Source organism: Aphelocoma coerulescens, chromosome 1A (genome assembly GCF_041296385.1).
Source record: "Aphelocoma coerulescens isolate FSJ_1873_10779 chromosome 1A, UR_Acoe_1.0, whole genome shotgun sequence".
Taxonomy (NCBI): Eukaryota; Metazoa; Chordata; class Aves; order Passeriformes; family Corvidae; genus Aphelocoma; species Aphelocoma coerulescens.
Window position 1 is genome coordinate 59,707,771 of NC_091014.1, and position 27,693 is coordinate 59,735,463.

General features: G+C 40.1%; 1 protein-coding gene across 3 annotated transcripts in view; it reads left to right on the forward strand.

Annotated features, from left to right (window-relative positions):
• Window positions 1-27,693, forward strand: part of GNPTAB (N-acetylglucosamine-1-phosphate transferase subunits alpha and beta) — a 53,578-nt gene that overhangs the window by 6,695 nt on the left and 19,190 nt on the right. Inside the window, exons 1-9 of one of the 3 annotated variants that reach the window (XM_069003019.1) lie at window positions 5,812-5,983; window positions 10,073-10,158; window positions 15,662-15,781; window positions 17,433-17,474; window positions 18,208-18,413; window positions 19,094-19,158; window positions 19,352-19,486; window positions 25,420-25,581; window positions 27,272-27,451. In XM_069003019.1, the coding sequence (XP_068859120.1) occupies window positions 5,867-5,983; window positions 10,073-10,158; window positions 15,662-15,781; window positions 17,433-17,474; window positions 18,208-18,413; window positions 19,094-19,158; window positions 19,352-19,486; window positions 25,420-25,581; window positions 27,272-27,451 (1,113 nt within the window). In that variant the 5' untranslated portion in view covers window positions 5,812-5,866. Of the gene's footprint in view, window positions 1-5,811; window positions 5,984-10,072; window positions 10,159-15,661; window positions 15,782-17,432; window positions 17,475-18,207; window positions 18,414-19,093; window positions 19,159-19,351; window positions 19,487-25,419; window positions 25,582-27,271; window positions 27,452-27,693 lie in introns of those variants that run through there. The other 2 variants (XM_069003018.1, XM_069003020.1) reach the window with 2 other exon arrangements.

The window sequence follows — 27,693 nt, forward strand, 5'->3', positions numbered from 1 at the left end:
AAAGTACTGAAATACTGAGCATGACTTTAAAATCTCCACTTTTGCTGCAGTACGAAGTGAAAACTCTCATTAGCTGCATATAATTAGAATGCATTTGCTCATGAAGCTAAAATTACTGCAGACTAATTAAGAGATAATCCATTACAAGACACAGCAGCAAAGTCTAACAGTGTCTCTCAGAAACCGATCACTTATATTCAATATATATTTTAGAGGTAATATCAGTGGGATTGAGTCTCACCAAAGGCTGAGAGCTCTAAATGGGAGTCAAAACGAGATTATATGTTGAAGGATAGAACATTGCTCAGTCACTGTCTTTTATTCTTTTATGTTCTGAGTGACTAATGTGATTTAATTATTGTATTTGATGGATAGTGGTACTACCAAATTCACAGTGCCATACCAAGCTATTAATTCCAGTATGCCTAAGGCTACTGCTTTAAATTTCAGAAGCATAGATATTACAGTTTTTGGCAGGGGTGGAGTGGCAGGGAGAGAAGTCCTAGGAGGCCCTATTATCCCCCAGTTCCTTTCCATAGAAAGTGCTCATGCAGCTCTTCAAAGTACTGGCAAGGACACCAGCTTGTTATGACTGATCTATAGGGCCTAGCTCTCTACAAAGTTCTCTGTTGGCTCCCAGGTGCACAGAAAATACTTAAATGCTTGGAGAACCTGGTCCTTGAGAGCATGTTAATATAGTAAATGAACATGAAAGTGTAACAGAGAAACCTTTGGGGGGCTTTGGCAGGAAAGAAATGGGTCAGAGCTGTGGAGAGGGGCTGTAGGTTCTGGCTGCCAAAATGTCACATTAATTTTACCCCAGCTGCTGCAGATTGTGTGAGTTGTGAAAATCTGGCAACACAGTTTTCAGTGTGGGTTATCAACTCTGTGCTTCATCCCAGGAGCTCAGGTAACCTGCCCTGATGTCTGCACTAGCAAGGCTTCACTGGTACTCATCTTCTGCTAAACAGGACAAAGCTCCCCTGAATACTCACATGTGCCATTCATGCATGATGATGAGATGTAACTTCAATGGTAGTTATTGACAACCAAGGAAAAATTAGGATTCTAGATTATGTTTATGTTAATAAAACAGCTTTTATTACATTTTTTTTCCTTAAATGTTACGAAATAAAGACTTTTCAGACCAAATGCACAAAGGTAATAATGGAACAGATGTTTAGGCAGTTTTCTAGATTGCCATTAAAATCAACAGGAATTTAGATGCTTTTATGTGAGCTTTTGAAAACTTTAATCCTTCTGAGCATGTGCATTACAAGAGTGAGTGGTGAAATAACTGGCTTTTTTCCTCCTCTCCATTCTTCAGTATATGGGGCAAGTTCACAGATGTGTAGAAGAACTTCTAGGATTTAGAAAAAGTTCTTAGTAGATCTATTGTAGATCTATCTAGTGAATAGGGCAGGAATACAAATGATGGCTGCATAAATACAATAAGCAAATATAAATTGGCCCCTGTCTCTGATGCAAAACTGTTCTCTGATGATAGCCAAGTTACTTCAAACAAACTCTCCACAGGCGAGTCACTACCCTTCTATTCTGAACTTTTACTTGCCTGACTTGAGACAGAATGCTCAGAAGTTTAGAGCATTCAGAAAGGAAACCAAAATCCCTAAGAGTGAAGTGCTGAGCCTTCAGAGTACTACGAGTTACCTCCTGTATTGTGAAAATTCAGACTTAAAGTGGAACAGGCATCAAACTTGCTGATTTTTGTCTTTACCTTTGCGGTCAGTAATTTTTTTCTCGCAGAAGTGCTGCGAGATTAATTCATGTTTATGAAAGAGACCATACAGAGATGAATACAGGAAACCTCTGATGATGTTAATTCTCTTTTCTTTAGAACAAGATTCATGGAATGTGCAGTGAATAATATTCTTGGCTAACAGAGAAGCTTGAGATGCTTTGTTGATTATTTCTGGTCTTCTGCTTCAACCAAAGATAATGACACTGTTACCTCAGATATTTAGCTCTTACTGTTCTCCTTTCCCATCAAATTAGAATTCAAAAGACCTGGAAAGAGCTATTACTGGACAAGTTTACCATGCCCAGTAACAAGTTCTGCCTTCCTCAAGATTTTGAGCATTACAGAATCTCCATTCCTGTTGAAAGAAAGTAGATATTACTTTCCTTTTCAAAGTAGCTTCTACCCCCTCTTAGAAGGGTCTAACTGTAGTAAGAAAAACATCAAAAATTCAGAGATTTCTAAGAGCTAAGAGAGAAAAAATGTTGGTGAAGGCAACTTGCAGAAAATCAGGATCAAGATAAAGTGTGTTTATAGCTATTTGACAGTTTATTTAGATTACATCATAATCCACAGGAGGCATGCCTTTGTGTTGAGTGCTGCTACGTGCACCTTTGAGTTAATACAAATACAAGAACAGTCAAGTAGATTATCCCAAGAGCCCAATGGTTTACATGGATAATGACTTGGCAAGGCCCTTAAGTATACATTGGATTATAAGGGCAGTGCCTAATTTTTACATATCCTGACATCTAGTGGAATTTATTGCTCCTAGCAGAATGTCTGGGTTCATTTGCATCTACAGTGGCTGGGAGAAATGGATGAAGTTAAATATTCTGCTCTTGGATGCAATGATAAAGTTCTCACCTGGAGAATTGCGTAAGCAGTGCATTGGATAAAACGTGAAAACAGAACAATTTGGCCTAAGCCCTGCTCCTTTCAGACACATGCCTACAAAGACAGCTGCAACAAGGCCCCTGATCTGGTTCCTGGTTTTGATCTTGGAAATAATTTCTAGTGACAGACATAGAATAATCCTAGCACCTTGGATAGATTGTCTCAGAAGGTATTGGAGCTGCATCTGCTATGTGTACCTTAATAGCTTGCTGTTCATTAGCAAGCTGAGGGTGGCTTTGTTTTCATCCATTTTCCATGCCTTTCACAGAATCACAGAATCATCAGGGTTGGAAGAGACCTTAAAGATCATCCAGTCCAACCATCAAGCCACCATAATCACCCCTAAAATGCACCCCCAAGTGCAACATCCAGACGCCTCGAACACTTCCAGAGATGATGACTCTAATACCTCCCTGTGCAACTTATTCCAGTGTCTGACCAGTCATTCAGAGACAATTTTTTTCTAATACCTAATCTAAACCTCCCCTGGGACAACTTGAGGCCATTTCCTCTCATTCTTTCACTTGAGACATGGCAGAAGAGACCAACTCCCAGCTCACTACAACCTCTTTTCAGATGGTTGTAGAGAGCAATGAGATCCCTCCTGAGACTCCTCTTCTCCTGACTAAACAACCTTGTTTCTCTGGAATAATTAAACCTTGGGTGGACTGAAGACGGGAAGAGTGTATGAGTCCATGGAAAAATGGAATATAGGGGAACATCTGGAGTATAGAGTCCTGTTTCCTGTCACAAGCTGGTTAGGCTGTCTCTCAAAGCTTGATAGGTATTCCTGCTATTCCTATTTGAAATATATTCCAGAACATGATTTTGTCTCCCCTTTTTGTTTTGTTTTGTTTCCTTTGGGTTTTCCTTTGTTTTGTTTTAACCTGGTGACAGTATTGCATTTAATTTAAGTAAGTTTGTGATCTTCATTTCTGTGATGTGAACAAGTCAAAACATTTTAGTGTCTTTTTAGAAGGAAGGGTCTGGTTGTTCCTTTTCATGCACCTATTTCAGTTTAAATATATATACTTGAATATAAGTACTCTACAAGAAAGGACAGATATAGCGCCGTCATGATTTGTTCAGCACCTTTTTATATCTCTGTGTCTACTGGTATACTTTGTCTGATACTTTCTAAAATAATTCAAAGATTATGTGAATTTTAATGGTTTTATCATATTGGTGTCATATGGAAGTATTTATTGGTCTGTATAAATGTATCATCTCACACTTTGTTTTAATAAGTAATCAAGGCCTTGAAGAAATTCGGCTTCCCCTGACTGGTTTCTGCTTTTCATTGGTGATATATCTCTCAGCTTCATCTTTTCAGCACATTCACTTTCATTTCTGCATTTATGCTGGATTGTTGACCAGAAATAGATCTTTTTGACCAGAAATAGGGGTTCTTCTCATAATCTGCATGTGTGCTATACCTCAGTTCTCAATGAAAACCTCAGTCTGCTGACTCAGAATTCCAGGCCATCACTGCCGGCACAGTGCTGTAGGCGGTGGTAAAGAGATGCTGCTAGGCAGTAATAATAGCTGAGTAATAATAGCTTAATAATAATAGCACAGTGCTTGAGCAGGAGGGGCAGGTGAGGGAATATGTAAAGATTATATTCCCCTAGGGTCGTACTTTGGCACATTGGTGAGAACATGTGAAGGAGAAAGTGCTGGCTGTGCACAACAGGAGAGAAATTTAGCTAGCTGAGAAATTTTCTGTGTACCAAGACTGGAAGGCTGGGTTACCATGAAGGGCCAAATGAGTACTATCAGGCTGATAACACACCATAAGGAGGAGGAACACAGCACTATGGGGTGGGCTCTGAGGCTCTGCAGGTAATTCGCCATCCTGTCCCATGGCCCATTGTCAGGAAAATCCACAAATGCCAGAGGTTTATGTCCAAAAAGGAGACAGAGGAGTCCTGCAACTTTATTCGAATAAAGGGAGAGAGCCCACCGGGGCACACACCCATGGGGTTTTCTCTCTCGAGGTTTTGGAGGGCACAGCCTCCTTCTATCCTAAACTCCCGGCCACATGGTGCCCTGTTCCTTTCCCCTTTGGCTGAGGTACAGGGAAGGTACAGCCTTCCCGAACCGCCTACCACATATCCCCCCTTGAAGCTACTGTTTTACCCCGAAGCTCAGAAGCTCAGTCTTGTGCAGGACCTTGTCTGTTTCAGGAGCCAAACTGGCTCTGCAACAAACCTGCTGCCCAAAGTTAGCAGAGACATTAAGAGCCATTCCAAAGACCTTAACACCCAAACCTTCACCCATCAAATTCTTTGTAAGGACATTAGCATTCCTCTCGCCCTGGAGAAAGACAAAATGTGACACAAAAAAGTAAGTAGGAGAAGGGCTCAGTGGCTTGGGAGAGATGTGCCAAAGAGCTGTGCCTTCTTAAAGTACAGCCAGGTGCAGTCCTCTCACACCACAACTGTGTAAATATACTGGGACAAAGTTCTGGAAAGGGTCAGCCACTGTTACTTAACACAGGAAATAAAGGATCACAAGGATGGTGTTTATTACTCAGAAAAGTCACTGCAGTCAGTTTTAAGAAATACTTAAAAGACCTTTTGATGCAGGGATAGACTACAGAGATGGGTGCTACTATGCTTGGCCTCTTGCAGGCCTATGCCACCCCATCCTTCTGCTGTGGCCACCAGCGGTGCCTCCGCCTGATCAATGCTTGACAGCGGCGCTACCAAGAGCGTCCGTCCTATGTAGGTGGCTGAACTTCATGGCAGAATCCAGAGTGTGCTGTCAGCTAGTGATCGCTAACTAGTTCCTTGTCATGTTTTTTCCTCAAGAGCTGTCCTTGAAGAATTCCATCAGTAATCCTCTCTAGCCTGCTGATTCCCATTCCACGAACACACCCCCGCACTTCATTTCTGCGCCGGAACACGCATAGACTGCTTAAATGAAATCTCAGCACGCAGCTCGGCTGTGTCTGTGTGATGTCCTCAAGCCCTCCCGACGTCTCTCCGCAACGGGAACAGCCAATTCCCCGTCGCGCCCTGAGGGCCGGCAGAGCCGCTCCCTCAGCGCGGCCGGGGGCGGGCGCGGCGCGGGCCCTCCGCCACCGCCAGGCGGCGCCAGGCGCTGCCGGAAGCGGGGCGGGCGCTGGGCCGGCGGCCCCGCCTGGCGCAGGCAGCGCGGGGAGCGGGGCCGGGCCGGGCCGTGCGGGGCGGCGGCCGCCGGCGGGCCATGCTGCTAAAGCTCCTGCAGCGCCAGACCTATACCTGCCTGTCGCACAGGTATGGGCCCTGCCTCTGCCTCGGGGGCCTCGTCCTCATGATCGTCTCCGCCCTGCAGTTCGGGGAGGTCAGTACGGTGCCGCGCCGGCGCGGCGTGGCTGCCCCCCTTCCCCTGCCTGCCTCCCTCCCTCCGTGCCGAGCGGAGCGGTGCCGGCGGGACAGGCGCAGCCCCGCGGCTGCACGGCCCCGGGGGGGTTTGGGGCTGTTTTTCCTCTGGGGAGCCGGGTAGTTGTGCTGTCCCGCGAGCAGCGAGGTTCCGCACCGGGCGCCTTGCGGGTGACAGGTCCCGCCCATCGCGGTGCCCCGTCCGCGCTGTGCCGAGGGCGCTGCCGCAGGCCCGCCGTGCCCGCGGGGACGGGCTGTGCCCGCATCCCGGAGCGCAGCCCTGCGGCCGCTCCCGCTCCCCAGGCCGCCCTGTCCCCACCTGTTGGGCTGCGGGGAGCGGTGGCAGCGAGCCGCGTGTCCCCTCGGGGGTTAGCTGGGGTCTAACAGGTGACACAGACCGGCGTGCTCGGGCAGCTGGTGTTCGCTGCTCTTGTGCAGTTCTTTTCCGCTTCCCTCATCAGGTGACTTACTGGTGCTGTGTTTTTCTTTGAGTCTTTTAAAGCCTGTGCTGGATGTCACCTTCACATGTCGACTGGGAGTGACAGAATCTCTCCCCTTTCCGGAGTTTAAGGAGTTAAATGTATCCTCCCTCCAAGCTGCGCAGCATAGTCTGCTTTGCTCTTTACTTGTTACTTAGTTAGCCCGCATTTAGTTTGTAAATGATGCCTTGTAATTACACTTTTTCTAGATATGGTTTTACACGGATGTGTTGTACGTTTAAATCTTCATTTCACATTGTCCTATCGATTTGGTAAGTCAATGAAGGGATCTGGAGAGGAAAAAATTAATCCTACTTCAGTGCAGTGTTTGTGAATATAGTAAGGATTCAGGGAATTCAAGTATTTTTGTCAGTCTAAAAGGATGGCAGTGTTCAATGCAAACAGACTGGAATTTCCTGATTTCCTAAGTTGTTCCCCCTTTTTTTTTTTTCCCTTCTCTATTCTAATTTGATGGGTTCTTTCAGATACGGGGGGGGGGGGGGAAAGAAGATCCATAAAGAGTATTATCTGAAACTCTTGGATGTAGCACAATCAAAACTTTGTATACCAACGCATCTTCGCTTAAAGTCCTTAATCTCTGCTGTCTTGCGGGGACCACAAGTTCCTGAAACACTTCCAAGCCATCAGCAAATTAAGTAATTGCAAAGTACTCATAGGCACCTGTTTGCACATGAGTATCAACTTGGATTGGTGCAGATTTTTTGGTGCTGTGAAACTGAGCACAGTTTTGCATTTCTTCAGAATGGGGACTTAAAACCCAGCTTTAGGATATCATAGAACTTTGAAGGTTTTAAAAAATATTTCAGTAGTTGTCTAAGTTACGGCTGATTTTGGTGAGAATCAGTCAAAATCACTGCTCAGAGTTTCCTCCTAAATCTTAGTTTGCTGCTTCCAGCCCTTTAAAAGCTACTTGGAAAGCTTAGATACAATTTAGAGAGTGAGCAAAAGAACTGGGAGAATCAGGTAGGAGTAGATTTTCCAAATTACATGTTAAGAAAAAAGAAAAGTGACCAGCAATGTTTTTAGAAAAAACAAGCTAAAACACACCAATGAAACTAAGCCTGGTAAGACATGTTTGCATGCATTTTGCTTTTGCCTTTTTATATTGGTAAACAGTGGTAGTTCAATGATTTAGGAGAGACAAGGCTTGTGAGAATGAGCACTGTTAGACCTCTTCCGATAACTATTGTGGGAATGGAAAATGCTTCTCTTCTTCAGTACAGAGTCTGCAAGGCAGCAACTAATAAAAAAATGTAGAACTGTTTGGAAAATGAAACCAAGAAATCTTTCTAGAAATTAACAGCTAAACCATTTTTAGCCATCTGTGGGAAACTGAAGCAATAAAAAGGAGTGTGAGGCCACGCTTATCAGACCCTGGTGTCTGAACAGCATTTGCAGTTCTGCTTTTCCCCCACCCCTAGAGCCAGCTTTTTTTTTTGTTCTAGTAGGCAAAATTAGATCTGATTTCTTGGGTTCGTGCTAATCTCAATATTACTGGTGAGTAAAAATGGATGGTTAGGGCAAATAATTTGAGACTGGTAATAATGTTCTCACAGCCAGAAGCTGAAAATGATCTTCATTTGAAGGAAAATCTTGAGCTCAGTGAAATACTAGGACATTGAGCAGGATTCAGAAATATTTCTGCAAAAGCATACAAGGTAGCCAGGTCTAAGTCAATGCTGCTCCCTGTTTGTAAGATGAGCTTTAAGTATTAGGGCAGTTTGATTATAAACCCTTCTTGGCCATCCTTCTGTAGGTAGCTCTGCTTTGGAAAATGCTTTATAGCCAGACCATGCCAGAGCCACTGTTATCATCTGTCTGATACAGTAGCTCCTTATAGGAGGTGCCTCTCACCTTGTTTTTTAATGTTCCTCTGGTGGTTTTATAATATCAGTATGAAAAGTTGAAGCAAAAGAGCCTCTAGGCATTATTGCACTATGCCCAATGTGTCAGGAGGAAACAGTTGCTGGGGAAAAAATGTATCAGGTAGAAAGAGTTTTTAACTTTGTTCCTTGATGGGTTCTTAAGAGTTCTGTCCTCTGCTCTTTTTGGCTATAGTTACACAAAAGACAAAGCAAAAGGCTGGAATGGTTAGTGTTTTCCTTCTGGAGAGACATATTATTCATGTAATATATTCTTACTCAAATACTTCTGTATTTCTTCTAGACACAGATCAGTCACAGTGTGTCACTTCATCATTATCAGTAGGAGCAAATGTTTCCACATGGATACGATCTTCCAGTGTGTACTGTATTAAACCTGGTATTTGGCAGAAGGACTTAATGATTTATGCATAGGAAAGTGTAGTAGTGTGTGGTTTTAAGACAATTCCTGACCTTGGTATTTAAGGGAGGAGATTTTTATGCCTACCTGGGCAATCTGTGTCCTTTGTGTGAGGGGAATGGAAGTGTGCTGATGTGATCTTAGTTACAAAGAGACCATCTGCAGCTCTGGCAGGAATTGTGTGTCTGCTCTTGTCACCCAGGCACATGATGGAGCTTCCCTGCTCTATGGAAGGTTTTAATTTGCTTTAGTGGCAACGGGGGAAGAGAGATGTGTATCCTCTTAAGAGGGAGGAAAGTTTGTTTGTGGTTTTGAGTGTGACCTTAGAGAAATGGTGTATTTCATAGTTCCCACAATACAAGAAATAAGCGATAATAACATTTAAATCTAGGAAGAGTGATGTAAAGTAACTGTCATAAAAAACTATCTACTACCTATCAAAGTAACTACTATAGTAAAATACTATCCTTTCCTGATTTCCTTTCATTTTGTTTTGTTGTTTTCATTTGTTTGTTTTGTTTTTTTTTTCCCTCTTCAGTGCATACAAATATGTACTTATCCCAGTAAATTAAGCCACTGTGCCTTCAACTCTAAAATAGCACAAAATGCCACTGTAGTTTTCAAGGCTGGACTTTCACTGGAAAAGATGTCATAGCAAGTTTATCTCAGAGGAGAACCTGTATGTTTTATATTGCTTTTATCTCAAAATACTTGGACTTCTTTGTTATGTCAAAGCATAGTTACCACTTTTAGTGTTGAAAAATTGTGGGTGTTTTTCCTGGCTGTTTGTTTGCAAAGCTCAGATTTTGGAGGCGTGTATACTTCAATATGTCCTGTATGAGAATAGAAATAAAGATGAGCAAAACTGTGCGGGGGGGTGTGTGTGTTAGGGCTTTCCTGCTTGTATCAAAGTATATTTGATTTAGGTCTCAATTTTGGGAAAACATTCCTGAACTTTTAAATACTGAGAGACAAGGGGGAGGTGACCTAAATAAAAAGTAGCTTAAAAAGAGTGTGCATAAATCATGAAATCCTTTGTTGCAGAGAAAAGCAGAGTTTGTTTAAATTAAGCATGCTCTTCTGTTCTGGGTCTGATTGCTGGTTCAGTGTCATAATTTAGTTGGGATTTTGGTCTGCTCAGTTGTTTATTAATGCATAGATCGATTTGAATGAAATCAGTTGTGGTTAAAGATTTCAAAGCATGAAATTTAAATACCTAACTTTAGAAGGTGGTGACATCAAGTGGTTTTGGTTTTTTTTCTTTGCAGGTTGTCTTGGAGTGGAGTAGAGACCAGTATCATGTTATGTTTGATTCATACAGAGACAACGTCGCTGGTAAATCATTTCAGAATCGGTAAGCTCTACCTGCACTTGACAGCATTGCACATTTTATTGTCTAATTAAATATTTAAATAAAATATATTAGCTGAAGTTACATACTGTTGAGTAGACCTTTTTGTATGGGCTCTAAATCTGCAGCAATTTTTAAATTTAGTGGCTTAAATATACTGCATAGTTAGTGCATGATCTCCCAGTTTGGAAGATTGGCATTTGAAAGCTCTAATCATATAATAAATTTACATTTTAAATGTGTTTAATTCATCCAGTCTCTAATGAAACATCAATATGGTGACAATGTTAGCAATGAAGGGAGGGAATGACATGTTTTCCGTATTAAGATAGGAAAACATAAGTACTGTTCCTATGTGCTTAAAATTTCAATTTTCAGTCTTTCAAGAAGTTATTTTTAAGTTACCTTGTGTTTTCTGTGATGTCTTATGTGGGTCATTATTTAGCAGAAAAGTCACAAAGCTAGTAAGAAGCTTTTAAAATCTGAGTGCCTGGGAGAATCTCTCACAGCAAGTTGGAAACCAATTGGTCATTTATTTCAGTTGTGTTAACTGCTACATGACTTCCTGTGGTTTCATCATTCATGTCTGAATAGCCATGGGGTCTGTTGCTCAGGGAGTAAGTGGACTGTGAACTGGTAGGTGGAAGAAAGCAACTAAGCAGGTGTCATCAAACTCTTAATATTGATACACTTGGCTGGGAAAAAAACTAACCCTGAAAGCAGATGCTTAAATCTGCCTTGAGGTTTGTTGCGTCTTGGAACAGGAGAAATGATCAGATCAATTTGTCACGCTTTAGCTGGTGTGAGATAACTCTGTAAAAGTGCATTGCATCGTGTTGGTGAATACCATGAACTTTTATAGTCTCCTCTTCTACTCCTCTCCCCCATTTTCCAAAGGATGACAGATAAAAGCAGAGTGATACAGCTCATATGGATGAATAGCTTAATGTTTACATGTTTTAGCAGCACTGAAGTAAAACATGGCAGTTTGGTCCTGTCAGTACTAAAATGCCTGACTTTGTGTTAATTGACTGCAGTGTTTTTATAAAACTGTTGACTTTTTCCAAAACAAAATCACAAATCTTACTCTTGTGGTGTAGATATAGTCACTTCCCATTTCTGCAGTGTTTCCTTACTTCATTTTGGTTGTGTAAAGCACTCCTTCGCTAGTGTTCATTTCTGGGGATTGGGAGCAAAACATCCAGTGCCTGGTGAGGAACTATTGGCTGCCTGATCAAAAGCTTAAGGTTTTTATGATGGGTGCTTAAATTATTCCAGTTCACCCGTATGCCTTTAACAATCTCGTGTCAGGAGTAACAGGGATGTTTGCTGTGACATTGGCATGCAGATACCAGCTTCCTCTAAAAATTCATACCAACAAGAAGTCTTTGCAGAGATACAGTTTTAGGCATTTTTTTGACTTTTAGACATCCCTTGTCAGGGGTTCAGTTTATTTTTATTATCAAACTTCACAAATGCAGTAATGGTCCCTGTCTTGCAGCAGTCACTCACATCAGTGGTGGTTTGGTGGAGTTTTTTAGACTGGTGTCAATGCAACATATAGAGCTACACATAAACAGAGGTCTGTGGACTTCCAGATTGAATGTAGCTTGTACAATGATTTTAATCAGTTCCTGTTTTAGTGCTAGAGAAAAATACTCAGAATTGGAGAACAGGAGGCTTGTTGGTTAGGAAAATTAAGCAGGTGTACTGCTTTGTGGAAACTAAAAACTACATGACCCTTGGAAAATATTAATGGGCCTTCAATTGAATTTGAGTTGTGTTGTTCTCTAGGAGCTTTGCAGCTAAAATTCTCTGTTCTTGTGTAACAGTTGACTTGTAAACTTCTATGGAAAAAACCTCACTGTGGAATGTAGACAAATTTGTGTATGGGGGCAAGCTCCTTATGACGATAAACTAAAAAGCTCATCAGACAAAACCAATGACATCATTAGTTACACCTATTGAACACTGTACTCTGCCAGACCAAAGCAGACTTCTGGTTTTGCCTTGAAGTTTAGCAATTGCTTTGGCTTGTTTTACCTTCCTGTTAATTACCCTTGGCATCCCACCTGTGGTACTTTTCAGATAGCCACATCAGCTGCTAAACTTGGTACTTACATGATTGCTCAGCTACTTACATTACAACACCTTGAGAGAGTGGAGTAGACATTCCAGGGCTTTTTACCAAGTCACTCTATTATCCAAACCCATTTTTGACATGAAAATAAGAAGGGAGAAAAGGAAACTAAAGAATGGAATTCCATGCATGAGTGTTTTGGATGAGGACTGCATTTTATTACTCTACTTGCAAGTGGTATAGTAAGTGTACTTTACTTACTGTAACTTTGTTATTCCAGGATGTCATATTTAAAACTCAAAAATATATATGGAAAGATGTGAAGGAACAATCCTCAGATTTTTAAATGTGCAGACTGATTTCAGTAGGGTGCAGCAAGTGAGAGCTATCAGTGGTTGGCCAGCCATTAACTGTCGAGCTTAGGGAGGCTGGAGAGAGGAAAAGACACACAAATGAGGGAGCAGGAAAAGCAATGGAACAACTGACTTACTGTTAGTGCATAATTACAGAGCTGGAACAGGCTGGAGGGCTGGGAGGTTTTCTATGAGCAGCTTAGGCTTCTATTGTCCATAAAGAGGCTCAGCAAGGTTGGAGATCACCGTATGGTAGCTTGGGAGAGATCCAAAATCTGCTGTACTCCTTCAGCAACAGTGGATGTTGAGACAATAAAGTTTGTCTTCTACCTACAATCTCAGCTGTGACAATGGTTCTCTTATGTAAACATATCATGGGTATGGGAAATTCTTCCCAGCAAGAGTGACGGGTCCCCTGTCCTATCTGGGGGTGCTGGTGGCTCTGGTTTTGTCTTCAAGCAGGATCCTATTGATGTTTTTAGATTTGCAAGTAAAAAATGGGTTTTGAAAGAGAAAAGTGTAAAACCTCACCTTAATTAATTATCTGGGAGCCTCCAAGGAATTTTCCAAAGAGATGATTTTCTGTAGAATGGTGTTAAGATAATTTCCACTTGGAATCAAAGTGCACCTTTGAGTCACATCTGTTAGTCATGTCAAAGAGGGGAAATAGCTGATTAGAAGGGTGGCTGTATTTAGTAAATTAGCTCAGCTCAGCTTGGGCTTAACCCGTTTGCCAGACTGGTGTTTCTGATGAAGACCGAATGTATAAATCCATATGAAGGAAACACAGCTACAGAATTTGAGAGACAGTTTCTGAATGAAAAAACTTCTCTGAACTTCAACAATTTGCAAAAGACTCTGCATATTAAGAGAGTGTTTGGGAACAATACTACTGAAGTGTAGTATCTGTTCCTTTTAATTTTAAACTTTTTTACAGCAAAGTTCCACTACATACCTCTGAAAATATAAACTCGCAGGATATTTTAGGAAGCCGTGAAACCAGCCAGAAAGCTTTGGCCAAGTCCAGAAAGGTACAGTCTTAACAGTGCTACTTTGCTTAATTGGAAACTACAAATTGACTTGGGATATCTGATTTTTATTATTATGTTTGATAAATATTTCTTTCTGAAACAATGTATGCTGTAAAGGCACATTAAGAAAATTTATTCAGTATTTGGATTAATTTTAAGCAATTAAACTAGTGGATCTGCAGACAGTTCCCTTTTTTTTTTACTGGTCTGTCTCTATTGCCACTGGTAATGAAGAATGAGCTCACCATGCCAGGGTTAATTGAGTTAACATGCCTGCATCTGACCAAAAATGCTTTTCCTCTGTGGAATTTACTAGCATTTGGCTGTATGTGGCATAGTGTATGTAGGTGTATGTGCTACTGCATAGAGACACACTTTTAGGAAATGGGAAAATGGAGAGAGGCTTCACAGAAGTCAAAATTGCCTCACATCATAGAAAGAGTCAGAGTTCTTTCGGACATACTGTGTTCTTCAATGAAGCCTGGGTAAATAATTCTGCACTTTGCCCAGAAGGCTGAAGGTTGGGCATTTTTGAAATCCACTGACTTGAGTCAGGTGCTTCCACCTAAAACACTCCTTTCCAAGCTGTAGCATTCCAGGGAGCGTCAAACCAGTAATTTAACCCATCACAACAAATGTAGAAAAACTGGAGGAGCTCCTGCCATTGAATTTCTACTCCTCTGGAGGACATTTTTGTTCAAAACATGCCTTGCAAGTGAACCAGAAGCTAGTCATCTCTGGAGAAAAAAGTGAAATAATCAATTAGAAGGGTAATTGTATTCAGTAAATTGACTTTTTTTGGGTAGGAGAGTAGCCCCCTGCAGATGTGAGAGACTTTCTGGGTGGTGCTGCTGGGGAAGGCAGCACTGCTGCTGGGATGTTCAAACTGTCTCAGAATGACCCACTGTTATCCTCTGAGTGTTGCAGCTCAGTTAGGAACAGTGGTAAATTGAGTACAAAATGTTCCTGCCCACTGTGCTGTGACGAGCTGCTGGCTGACCTTTTACCAAATTTTGTGCTTCAGTTACTGAGCCAGTAGAAAGTGAAGCTGGGTGCAAGCTCTCTGCGTGGCATGCTGTGCAAGGGAAGGTGGATGAAATACCTGCCTGTAAGCTCTGCTTCTCTTTGAATGCTTTTGGAAGGATGCCGTGGGTGGAGAGGGAACACCTTTGAACCTCTCTAATGCTGGGATCCATGGGGTCACACAATGATGTTTTCCAGTGTTTGCTAGGCCATCTACAGTTTAGGAAGGTATTAAATGGCTTGACACTGGAACTTTACAAAATAATAATTGGGGTATCCTCCTGCTGTACAGGACTCAGAGACTCACCTGAGGCAGCAGCCTGGAGTACCTGCTGACACAAAGCTGTGGGCCTTGTAGAGGAGCTCATCATAAAAAAAATAGGAAAGATGTACCCAAGCCCCTGCCTTATGCATGCTAGGAAATATGCAACTCTCTAGAAACAGCTCCAGGATATTCAGTTGTGTCAAGAATTAATTTGTCTGCCATGTCTGGAGTCTGAATCCATGTACCCAAATTAGATTGTTGGTTTATGAAATACCCTGTTAATATAATCTAAGAGACATTCCTAGGATAGAGACCTGGTCCTGCTGAGATCTACTGGCTCTGTGCAATTAAATAACAGTAAGTATGATTTAAGTTATGCTTCATGCTGTCCTGTCTAAAGTAGTTGGTGAATTAAGAATGTGCTCGGGTCCTGGTACTGACTTGAAAAAATTTTATGGGTTTGAAGGAGTTGGTGTCAGTGAAATTTAGAGCATAAAGTTAGAATTTCCTTTAGTTACTGAACAGTTAAAACCACTTTGTGTCCTTCTGGTTGATGTCTGTGCTGTTTTGTCAAAGGCTTGTGTATAATCAAGACATGATATATATAGCTAAAGAGAGTCTTTTTGCTTTGTCTTGTTTGCAGCCCAGACACCAACTATTTCTGTTGTTAGACAGAAATTGCTATTGTAGGATGCCATGAACACTTGTAATGTAATATTAAACAGCTCATGTAGCTTTCCTTTGAATTATGTAGGCTTTGTTTACCCATGCCAATTGATGTGGTATACACCTGGGTGAATGGCACAGATGTTGAACTGATCAAAGAATTGCAACAGGTCAGGGAACAGATGGAGGAAGAACAGAAAATAATGAGGTAATAATCTTATATATTTTTTCCCTTTAGCTGACAGCAGCAATCTAATGCTGTACTAGTTTTCTTTGTTGTCATTTTTTCCCATGTTACTCAAGATGAAAATTCAAAGCACATTTTCTCACCTCTTCATTTGATTATTCCCAAAACTTTGTTTCAGTTCTACTTTTAGCTGTCAAGTACTGTCTAATTAGAAAATTGTTTAAGATAGGCATAAGAATTAAGGCTGTTCTGTCATGAATTTGTAAAATGCCGTGTGGAAAACTGTGCATTGTGTATGTCATTTTGTATTGATTTCTATAACTCAGTTTGTAAATAAAAATAATAAAACTATGCCTCAAATATATAACCTCTCTTCAACCCTTTTTTCTCTCCTGACCCCCCTCGCATTTCTTTTATAATGGGCTTCATAAAATCTTAAGCATGTTTCTTAAGTTCTTGTTTTTAGATTAGTTAGATTAATAGTCTCATGAACACTGAAACTGAGAAATGGGAAAATAATTTATGCATGTTATAAAGGTATGAGTTGGCCTTTAGCTAAGGAAGCAAAGACATGTATTTCCGCATCTGTTTTTGTAGATTGCACTATACAGTTCTGCAAAATTACTGATCTAAGCCTTCAAAGAGGGGCTGCTGTTTCCAAGATACCTTGGATTATGTCTTGTTACCGTCGATTTAGTTTTTGATAAGTAACTCTGCTCACATGATCTGTTTTGGCCATTAAATATGATAAATGGAAGGGCAAGTCTGTATTTTAAGGGTTATAATAATTCAGTTCAGAATAATGAGAAATCCACAAGTAAGTGGATTGATCTGAGTTTTGGCTTGTTATGTCTTGCAATTTAGGTACAACTAACAGTATGATCTCAAGGGAAATTCTGGATCTTTTCTTTGTTACCTAAACACTGAAAGTATTAGTAGAACTTTAAATTCACTGATCTTAAACATAGTCTCTGCTCTGAAAAGCTTTCAGATTTATGCTAATATTTTCCTACCAGTTCACATAGCTAATATTAGTGGGTTTAGCTTTGTCATCACTCATGCTGTGATTCCTGTTTCAGCAGGGAAAAACACGTTGTCTTTTTCCATAACACTGATTTGGAAAGTTGAAATTAAGCTTATGAGTTAAGACTCGTGTCCATACTGTGTTTGCTATCTGCAGGGACACCTGGTTCTCTCCCTGTTTTTCACGGGCTTTGAAGTCAATGACCGCTATTGCAAAAAGAACTGTTCCATAGACCTTATCAGAATATTTATGTTAGGCAAAACAATCAAGACCTAGTTTCAGGTCACTTCATTCTGGTTTCTTACCAGTGTTTTTCACATCAATATTGTTTTTGTTAAGTAGCCTAATAATAACTCCATAAATTCCTGTAGCAGAAACAGTCCTGCTGCCACAGCTCTCAGCACAGCCACAAATTTCTGAGCTCTGTGCTGCATGGGGGTGAGCAGAGAAGGGCATGAGTGTCAGCCTGTGCTCACCTTGGCAAGGCCAATGGCAAGGCCAATGGCAAGGCCTTGGCAGCTCTTTATCTGGGTTACTGGTGCTTTGACAGCGTGTCCCTGACTCAATTAACAATCTGAAATTAGACTTGGTTCTTTTAAAACTGTCAATTAAATGTTATTTAATATGCTTGTTTTAACTTTGTAATAGGGAAATCCTTGGAAAGAATGCAACAGAACCAACAAAGAAGAGGTGAGTTTTTGTGATTTTGGGGCATAAATTGGGATAAATTATATTCCACTCATTGTTAGGTGAAAGCAGATGCTGGTTGGGGGGGCGGTTTGGTTTTCTATAGCCTATGCAGGCTTTCCTATGCCACTTCAAGAGCTGACAGCATGATAATATATGTATTGAATAAAAGTAATGTTATTGTGACATATATGAAGGAGCTTCTTAAAACAAAACAGTTTCTGGAGTTTGGAATGCATATCCCTGTCACTGTTTAGGAATAGCCCCATGAAAAAATGCTCATGCTTTTGAATCATAAGACTCCAGGTAGATATGCATTAAAAGTTCAGTGTTGCTTTCACCTGCCATTTGTATTCGTGGCACTGCAAGTAATTGTCTGTGGAGGGTCCACGCCTCTTGTGGCTCTGCTGCCAGGAAGCAGCAGGATCTGGTCTGTCCCAGTCATTTGGCTTGGTCCTTCTGTTATTTAGAGATTTTTATAAGGTCTCTTCAGTGGGTGGACTTGGAAATCTTGGAACTTTGCAAAAAACAGTTGTGGGAATGAACTAAACACTACCAGTCCCGTATTTGCCTTCTGCAGGAAGATAAGCATGCTTTCAGTAATTTCCCCCTGTTACAGCAAATGTTTCAAATAATTGATCAGATTTTACAAAAACTTTTCTCATTGCATCCAAGATTTGATTTCTGTCTTAAATTTTCTAGTGGTGTTAAATATGCCTTTGGTATTTTGCTGTAGTGAGAAGCAGCTGGAGTGTTTGCTGACACACTGCATCAAAGTGCCCATGCTTGTCCTGGATCCTGCGCTACCTGCCAACGTCACACTGAAAGACCTGCCGTCCATTCATCCTGCTTTACAAGCTGCTAACAATATGTTCTTTGTAGCAAAACCAAAAAATCCTTCTACCAATGTGACTGTAATTGTTTTTGATAGCCCTAAGGACGGTAAGAAGCTCTTTGTTTTTAGAGCAAGGTCGTAGTAAGCTGCTGTGAATTAGTTTTAGGGTTGGGGTTTTTTTCCTCCAGTACTGACTTTTAATGCTGATTTTCTGTTTGACTTTAGCAAGTCATTCAGTATCTCTCTTGCCCTCAAACTGTTTCTCCAAATGATTACATTAATGATACTGTTTGCTTACCTCCCAGACAACTGATTACAGATGATTAGAGTTCTGTGCTTTAAAAGGCTATTGCAAAACAGGTTTGATATCTGAATATCTGTGTTTCTCTGATAATCTCAAGAGGCTGGGGTTTAGATTGAGGAAGATTAGTTTTAGATCCTCTTTTAATTGCTGTGAAGTCTAGTTTGAATAATTTGCAGAAAGTTCTGCCCTTGTTCAAAGGATTGCCAACTGTAAAACAATCATTCATGTGTTCAGCATATATAAGTAGGGTCTTAGAGCATGTATGAATTTCATATTTTGTTGAATATGTAGTGCCTGACTACTGGTCCAACCACTGTCTTTATTTTACCACCAAGAGTTATTTACCATTTATAAAGACAATTTTTCACACCATAAATATTCAAGTATCTTTAATTTGCAAAAATATTTTTTGGTTACTAGAATATAGAAAAGAAGTGACTTTATACTGAAATAATTTTTTATTTGCAATTTTCTGTATTCTAGTTGAAGCTGCCCATTCTGGAATGTTAAAAGACAACAGCAAACAGATAGCATGGAGGGGTTACTTGGTATGTACTTTGACAATCTGTTGATTAGCTTTTGTTATGTGTTAAATATTCTGTACATTTTTATAAAGTTTCTGTGCTATTCTTTCCATAACTCACATGTAGTAAAAAGTGAAAGCTTTTAGATCAACCTTTATTGTTACAAGAATTATTTTATGTTTAAAAAGATCTTTATACCCTGTTGTCTTATTTTTAGACTACAGACAAAGAAGTGCCGGGTCTGGTATTAATGCAAGACTTAGCCTTTCTTAGTGGATTTCCAGCTACATTCAAAGAAACAAACCAGCTACGAACAAAACTACCAGAGAACCTGGCCTCTAAAGTAAAGCTGGTAAGGCTCTGGAGGAATGAGTGCCTTAGTTGTACTGGTCTTTTGGAATGGCTCACGTATGGAATCTCACCCACCTAGGAGACTTAGGATGTTTCTGAGAGTAGTGTGGGTTTTTTTTGGGTGATTCTTCCTGAAGTGGTGAAGCAGATAGTGACTCAGAGTTGCCTGCAAAAGACCAATTGTCCATTCTGTGACTGCAAGTTATTAGGCATTACATTTGCTACCCTGCAGCTGATTAAAAGGCAGCCTTACCAGTTTCTCTCAGCCATTTGCTGGAGCCTGTTTTCTGGCTGTAGGATTCTGGATCACTGGCTTGTTTAATGTTACAGAATTTTTTTTATGTAGCTTCTTAGCTTTTTTCTTCCCTCTTAGCTCTCTTAATAGTAACAGCACTGAATGCTGTGTTTCTCTCTGCCACATACTCTCTGGGGTCTTGAGCAAGCTGCCCTTCAGCTGACCCACCTGCAAGGCAACAGAAAACAACTTGTGAGACTGCCATTTAGTGCCTTCTGTTCTCCCCTGCTATTTGGACACCTGTTAGAGTTACAGCCAGGTTTAATGGATAGGTGAAGGTTTAAAAAGTTTGTTGAAGACATTGGCTTTTGTACTGGAGAGGATGTGATTCATGGTGTGAAAAGGACTGAGGCCAAGGAATTTGTGGAGGAGAAGGAGTTAGCAGGCGAAATGGGATGGCAATCCATAGGTAATTTGTCTTCATTATTCTGATGTCCACCTGTAGCATCTGCTAATTCACTTTATGACTTGTTCTTGGCGCTCAAATGAACATGAGGTCCTGTTCCCATTTTTTTTTTTTATTGGCAGGCTGAGCTAACAACTCATGTACTCTGTTGCAGAAATTATCTTGTGTAATTCCTTTCATAGGCTGGTCACACTCCAACATAATGCAAGCTGAAATTCTTCTTTCTTGTCTCAACTTGTGTTAGCTGACTGGGAGTCTTGCTAATGGCAGAAGCCTTGCAAAATAAACACATATGTACCTGTCTTTCTACATGCTCTAAAACAGATGAATACAGAGAGCTTTTAAACACTTACTTAAGCTTAAATAGGTATTTTCTTTTGCCTTTGCATCTCAAGTGTCACAGCAGTTAAATAACAGTGGATGTTCATATGGTTCATTGCTATCCAGATGAACATAAAGGCTGCATCTGAGGGGTGTCTTAGATATGTTTCCCATCTCCTTGTTTGTTTTCATGGAAGTGACATCCTGTGCCTATTATCTTTCTGTATGATTTTCCCTTACCCTGTCTTGGTTGTGTTTTTTAATTTGTCATCAGTCATGTGTCATCTATTTGTGCTGATTCCCTTTTCCTTGGTGTGTTCTTATCTTTATGTCAACGTTGCCATTGTGATCAACTCATCTGTTCCTAAGAACTCCTCTTCCTCAATTTGGTTGGGCATATCTCTGTGTAAACACAGTTTTTTCTCAGGCATCCACAACATTCTGCAGTTTTCTTTCAAGTCAGCTTTCCTGTCTGTGTTTCTTTTCTTCCTGGTGGATGCTTTAGAGCAATTAAATTGGGATTGTTATACCCTGTGTGATCATAGCAGTGAATTCTTCCCCAGCCACTCCTCTTACTTTTGATAGCAGCAAGTCATGTATGTTATAAAGAAACTTATGTATGTGAATGTAAGAAATGTTTTATTTTCATGCATAAACATTTTTACATATCAAGTGTGGATGAGGTTGTTTCTATAGAAGCCTTTGGTAGGTTCTGAGCTCAGTCAGTTCTTCTTTCAGTGGATATTGTAGGTAGGCAGTAACAGTAAACACAGCCAAGTGTGGTTTTCTTCTTACCAAAGGGAGATGTTAGGTTAATGCTACAGTTAAGTAGAAAAAAGGTTATTATTTACAGTCTCCACTGACATTTGCAGCAATTCCTCTCTTGCTATCATTTCTGGAATCTCTTAAGTGGTGTGAGATGTCTTGTGAAGAGGAAGAAAGTTGCACCGAGCTTGAACTAGACTTGTGTCTGTTCATAGATGCTTCCTGATGCTTAATGGGTTTCTGTGTGCTTTATGTGGCTGTTTTAGTTCAACACTACAAGTAAAGAAATAATAATACAAATTTTGGACAGTTCTGCTCTTAGAAGGGAAGAAAGGTGAGAAAGAGAGGAGTGTAGTTATTGGTGCATTTGTGTTGAATGTTAATTATGCTGTTTTAGTTGGATTGCTTCAGTTTGGTTGAAATAATTTCTAAATCCAAGGAGGACCAAAAATTGTTCATCTAGACCAGATTTTTTTTCTAAAAATCTGAATATCTGAGCAAAGCAGCTGAACTCGACTAGAGGTGATTAAAATGTAAAGATTCATGATATAATGGATCTTTTTGCGACATGAATTATATCTGTTTGAGTCTACTGAATTTTTGTACTTAGGGCCTGCACTGTACTGTAATGATACAGAAGTTTATTTCAAGATGGAAGTTGAGCATCAGTGTGTCTGCTGGTCACATTTGATGTTGTAGGTTGTCTGTTATGACAGATGAAGTTGAAAGTTACGTCTGCCAGCTTTTATTGTCCATGTATTCTTAACCAAGTATTGGAAAGCCACTAGATGGAGGTGTTACTCTGGTTGTGCAGCTGATGGCTGCTGAGCTGTTTCTTTAAGGGTTCCAAAGACCTTACCTTGGACCTATACATGAAGAACAACTGAATATTTCATTTTTACTTCCCTCCCCACCTTCCCTCCCCCTTAACTACATTTCTAAAGGAAAGTATTGTTCAGCCTAAAGAGACGCTTGTAACTTAAAAACTGTGTGGTGATGTAAAGACTGACAAGGAAAGGATTGCCAAGGCCAGGGGATTTGATTTGTTTGATTTTGGGTTTTTTGAGACTGTCACACTAACAGTTTTTCACTGAAATTATACACAGTAGTGAAAATCTTTAGAGAAAGTTGATTTTTCCTTCAAGATTTAATATCCTGATGGCTTCAAGGACAGCTAAGAGCTTGTAGATCTCCCTCTTTGTAAAATACCATCTCCTTTAATCCACGTGCACACACACATACATAAATGTTAGAAACTTAGGGCTGTCTTAATGACCTTGTCTTACTAGTGGAAGTAAATCCACATGGGAAACTGCAGGCACAGTGATGTTGGGTGTTTGTTGTCCTCACTGGAGATGTGGGGTCTGGGATTCTTACTGCTGCTCATTGGTGTTTCTGGAGCAGAGAGGTGGCTTCAGGAGTTGGTGTGTGAGCACACAGATGTAGTAAGTAAGCTTTGTAGAAAAAAACCTGAAGGCATTGCATTAGTTTTGACTCAAAGATGACCCTCCTATGTCATCTTATGAGGGCAACTTGAGGCATTTGTAAAGACAACAGTGTTTTATATTTGTAAAGCTTTTTGTGACTCTTTAATGCAACAAACACTTCCTTTCCCTTGCTATGTAGGGATCTATATTGAGTTTTCCCAATATCTACACTGGCGTGGGAAAAGAGGAGCTTCTTATTTCCTTAATAATCAGCTTTGGTCATTGAGAGGATAAGGTGTAATAATTTAAGGACTGGTTGGGAATCTAAGTCCCACCTCAGAAAAAAAAAATGCTCTTGAGGCTTCTTACCTTGAGAAAATGGAAATGAAGATATTTACTTCTGCATGGGGTGTCTGAGCTCATCTGGCTCCTAGTCTAGTAAGATAGAAGTGAAATATGCTGGCTGCATGCTGGAGAACCTGCATTTCAAGTTACCTGGTGGAGATACTGCAGTTTTTAAGTGCGTGATAAAAATGTGTTGCAGTGGTGGTCTGGGTGCGTGCCTGCAAGGTGTGTTCTCAGCCCATTTGTGTTAGCAGAGGACCACCTGGTCACACTGACTCTCTGCATCTACCTGCCTGTTCTTCTGTTCTGTTTTGACAATACTTTTGGATCTGCTGGCCTGTTTTGGCAAGATGAAGATGTTCTCTGGAAGGTAATATTTTAAGGGAATGGGTGATTGCATCCATCCCTACTGAGAGGAGGCTAATACCTGTGAGACATTAAAAAATCTGCCAGGAGACAAATCCATTTTGAATGTACCAGCAACAAAATGCTTGGAGCAGAGCTTGCAATTTATTAGAATCTAGTAAGTTATTTCACCAGGTAACATCACTGAAGTCTAACTTTATTGATAGCTCTGCTTAGGAAAAGACTGGTTTCTTAAAAAGGTGCTACTGGGAAAAAAAACCACATTGATATATGATCTATTCAGTGCAGGGATTAGATTAACTCTGATGCTGAGAAATGGTGCATGTTTTTCCATTGCTTCTTGTATGAGTTTGGAATATTACAAATTAAAAAAAAATACAGCATATATGCAGTGTTAGTGAGGGGGAAGTGTTTGTAATAAATCTAGTTTGGAGTCTGTAGTACAGGTACTTATTTTGCCAAGTTTGGGAGTGAGTTAAAGAGAAACTAAATGTTCTTATATGCTTTCAAAGCTCGAAAATGGTAGTATTTTGGTTTGTTGTATGTATGATTTACGAGACAGATTCTAAGGGACAGTGTAACACTGTTGTATTGCTAAATAAAGCACATAGCCAGTGCTGGCAGCTTTGCAATCTGCAGCATTTCCATACCGATATTTTTGGAGGTTGCTGCCTGCAGTCCGTAACTATACCTCAGCCATTTAGCTGCTGCAGCCATCCTTTCCACCCATAGGTTCAGATGATTCCCTGGAAGGTCTGAGATTTATCAGATTTTTCTAATGACAGGCCTCATAAGTCAGATTGAAAAATCTCAAATAGCATGTGAGTCAAAGCATCAACAGCTTTAAAATGTCACAAGTGGAACAGCTGGTCTTGCTAAGGGAAGGGCTGCTAACTCTGGGACAAGTGTTGTTTTAAAATAAGCAGAAAGGGTCAGATTTAATAAAAAAATAAAGAAATAAAACCACTTTGAGTTATTGTGAAGGGAACTGTGATGTTTTTGCTTTTTTTGAACATGATTATTCAAATTTGATAGCTTATGAATTGCGTTTATACTGAAAATTTGGTAGACGTGGTTGTCTTATGTTGCCTGAAGGCACAAAAATTAAGCATAGCATCAAATAAATATTAATGATTAACTGCATTTTTTTCTTAATAAGGCTGTTGAATTCATGTACTTGGAAAATCAAAAGGGCAGTCCTGCTTTTAGCTTGATTGGGTCTGCTCATGGTACTTCATATGGTAAACACAGCATTTACTGGGTTATGCCGTATTCCTAGGGAGATGCTTTGAGGCCCTGAAATCTGTAAACTATACTCGCTGTTAGGGTGTGTAGTACAAGCCCCTGATCCTGTGCATTATGAAATCTGATATACAGACTTACTGGTGGCAAGAGATAAAAACAGCAAACAGATCAAACAGTCCACAACTAAGAAATGACCTTAGCAGCATATTGGCAACCAGCACTAAGGACTTGGAGACCCACATGGATCAGCTCTGGAGCCCTTTGTATCTCAGATTTCAGAGCTGTAGGTTGAACTAACTGTAAACCATTCTGAACATTTCACGCTTCTGACAGTGATGATGCATCAGTGCCCTTAATTTTCTGGCAAAATCATTCCTTGTTTAAGATGGGGAAAAGGCCAATTCTTTCAGTCATATAATAAAGTGTTAATAAAACATGAGTTCTGTTTTTTGTGTGATAGAGAACGGATGGGGACTTACTATTCATTTACTCCCGGACTATTTAAAACATGAACAGGTTTACCGTTGCTGGATCATTGTGTAAAGAGACATTGATTTTGCAAAGTGAAAATTAAGCATAATGTTCTGTATCTTGAAATGTTTTTCAGTTCCCATTTTACTACTTCTTTTTGTGTTTTTACAAAATTGTAGCTCTTTAAAAACAGTGCTTCCCAGTCATTCTTATTAGTAACTTTAGGAAAAATAATACAAGAAAAAGATGGAAAAGGAAGAGTGCTGCTGGAGTTGTTTTCTCTGCTTGTGTAGTTGCAGCTCTATTCAGAAGCCAGTGTGGCACTCTTGCAACTGAATAACCCCAAGGGTTTCCAAGAACTGAGCAAGCAAGCAAAGAAGAACATGACTATAGATGGGAAAGAACTGACGCTTAATCCTGCTTATTTACTGTGGGACCTCAGCTCTGTCAGTCAGGTGGGTGAATTCTCTTACAGCAGGTAAATGTTACAACATTTAAAAACTGCAAGTAGAGGCTAACTAGTCAATGATAAGGGTCAGTGATAAGGAATGTGGGATTTTTTCGAAGCTTGGAACTAATTAAGAATCAAATATTTATTAGCTCGTAAGAAAACATCACAAAAACACTGCCCAGTTCTCAAATCGATGGGAAAGAAGGATCAAACAGTGTGATATTTAATTTAAATTTTCATGTTCTCTGCTAAGTGAAAAATATTGCCCTCTGCACATGTTCTGATAAAGCTGTGTGCAGTCAAGTCCTGAAAGGCTTAACTGATCCTGACTGGCAGATAAGCAGGCTTCTTGTGTGGGGAGATAGAGGGTTCTTTTAACAAACATGATTATCTTGTTCCCAATATATTTCTTAGGCATTTTTTTGCTTTACAGCATCATTTATGCTGAGCAAGTGCTAATTACTTCTCTTTCAAAAATGTTGAAGTCCTGAAATACAGATGTCTGTAAAGAAAGGAGGTTTACTTTAAATGCTTTTGATACAATGAAGGATGTTTAGTTTAAGAACAGGAAATTAAATAGCAAGGTGTCTCAAGATGAGAGATTCTAAAATCCTGGGGATTTTCCTTGTGCTGGAATTTAATTTTACAGTAAATCTCAAGTGGCATGGTTAATGTACCCACTCCTGAAAAGCTTGCAGTCTGTCTTCATATCCTGTGACCTGGACTTTTGGGGAATTCTTCCTGGTTAATACCAACCCTGAGCTTAAAGTTTATATTTTCCCATGTCGAAATTATGCTTTATTTTGTGAATGGGCACCTAGCCAATGGCTGCTGGTGTTGCTAAAATGTTTTCTGTTGTTACTCTTTTGTGAATGTGAAAGCTGTATTTCTGTACATATTAGAAAACTTATGTGCAGTGTGTAGAATCTGCAGTGAAAATGGTAATTATTAAATATTCATCTATTTTCTCAAGTCTTCTGTTTTGTTTGGACTTTACAAAAGTTCCTTTTAGGCAGCCTTACTTGCTGGTTTTAGGACAGGTCACTAAGTTCTCATAAATGTGAAAAGAAACATACGTTTTGGTGTCCTATAACCTAATTTTGTTACTTGACTGATGAGTTTCTAACTGAAACATTTTCTATCTAATAAATATATGGGGAAACATATAGCTATTTGATAGTGAATATTAGGCTAAGTTTTGTTCATTTTCTCCTGCTTAAATTCTTTAAAATAATAGAGCAGGGGATAATTGAAGAACAACTACATCATGATACTTCCAGTATATCTATATTAGGTGACATTTATATACAGCTTATGATGCAATGTACTTGAAAGGCCCTAGCCTCTTGAAACTGGATTTCTGAAAGGTGATGTTGCTGGTTTGAAATGCAGGAGGGGGGTGTTTTTTCTGCTTCATTCTTCAAGAACTTCTTTCAGCATGGCCAGTAGACATCCTAATGATACCAGGTGATCAGCCAGTGACGTCAGAACATTGTATTGTTCACCTTGGTAATTTGGAAGAATATGATTCTTTATAAGAATCATGGTTATTATCAATGTACTTTTTATTTTGGAATGTGTAAGTCCTGAAGTGCTTATGCACTCATATGCCAAAGCACGCTGTCCTTACCTAGCTGGGTCAGAAATTTAGTGTTCTATTTAAAATCTTAGAAAGGGTTTTTTCCTTTCTGTAGTCTAAGCAGGATGAAGATGTTTCTGCCAGCCGCTTTGAGGACAACGAAGAGCTGCGGTACTCACTGCGATCAATAGAGAGACACGCCCCTTGGGTACGGCACATTTTCATCGTCACCAATGGGCAGATTCCTTCCTGGCTTAACCTGGATAATCCTCGGATAACTATAGTCACACATCAGGTAAAATTCAACAAAGCTCCCACTATGAAAGGGCCAGCAAAGATACCCTGTTTGATTTGAAATGCAGTTATCCTCTTGCAGCCAAAGGCTGCATTTATTTGGAAGAAATGACAACTTCTTCCCTGTCTCACCCAGGGTTTTATTGTGTATGTCCTTATATTTTGGCTAAATCGGTCATTGAATATATATCAAGCCTGTATTTATTTCACTTTTCCAAATATTGAAGCTTCAGCTAACATATA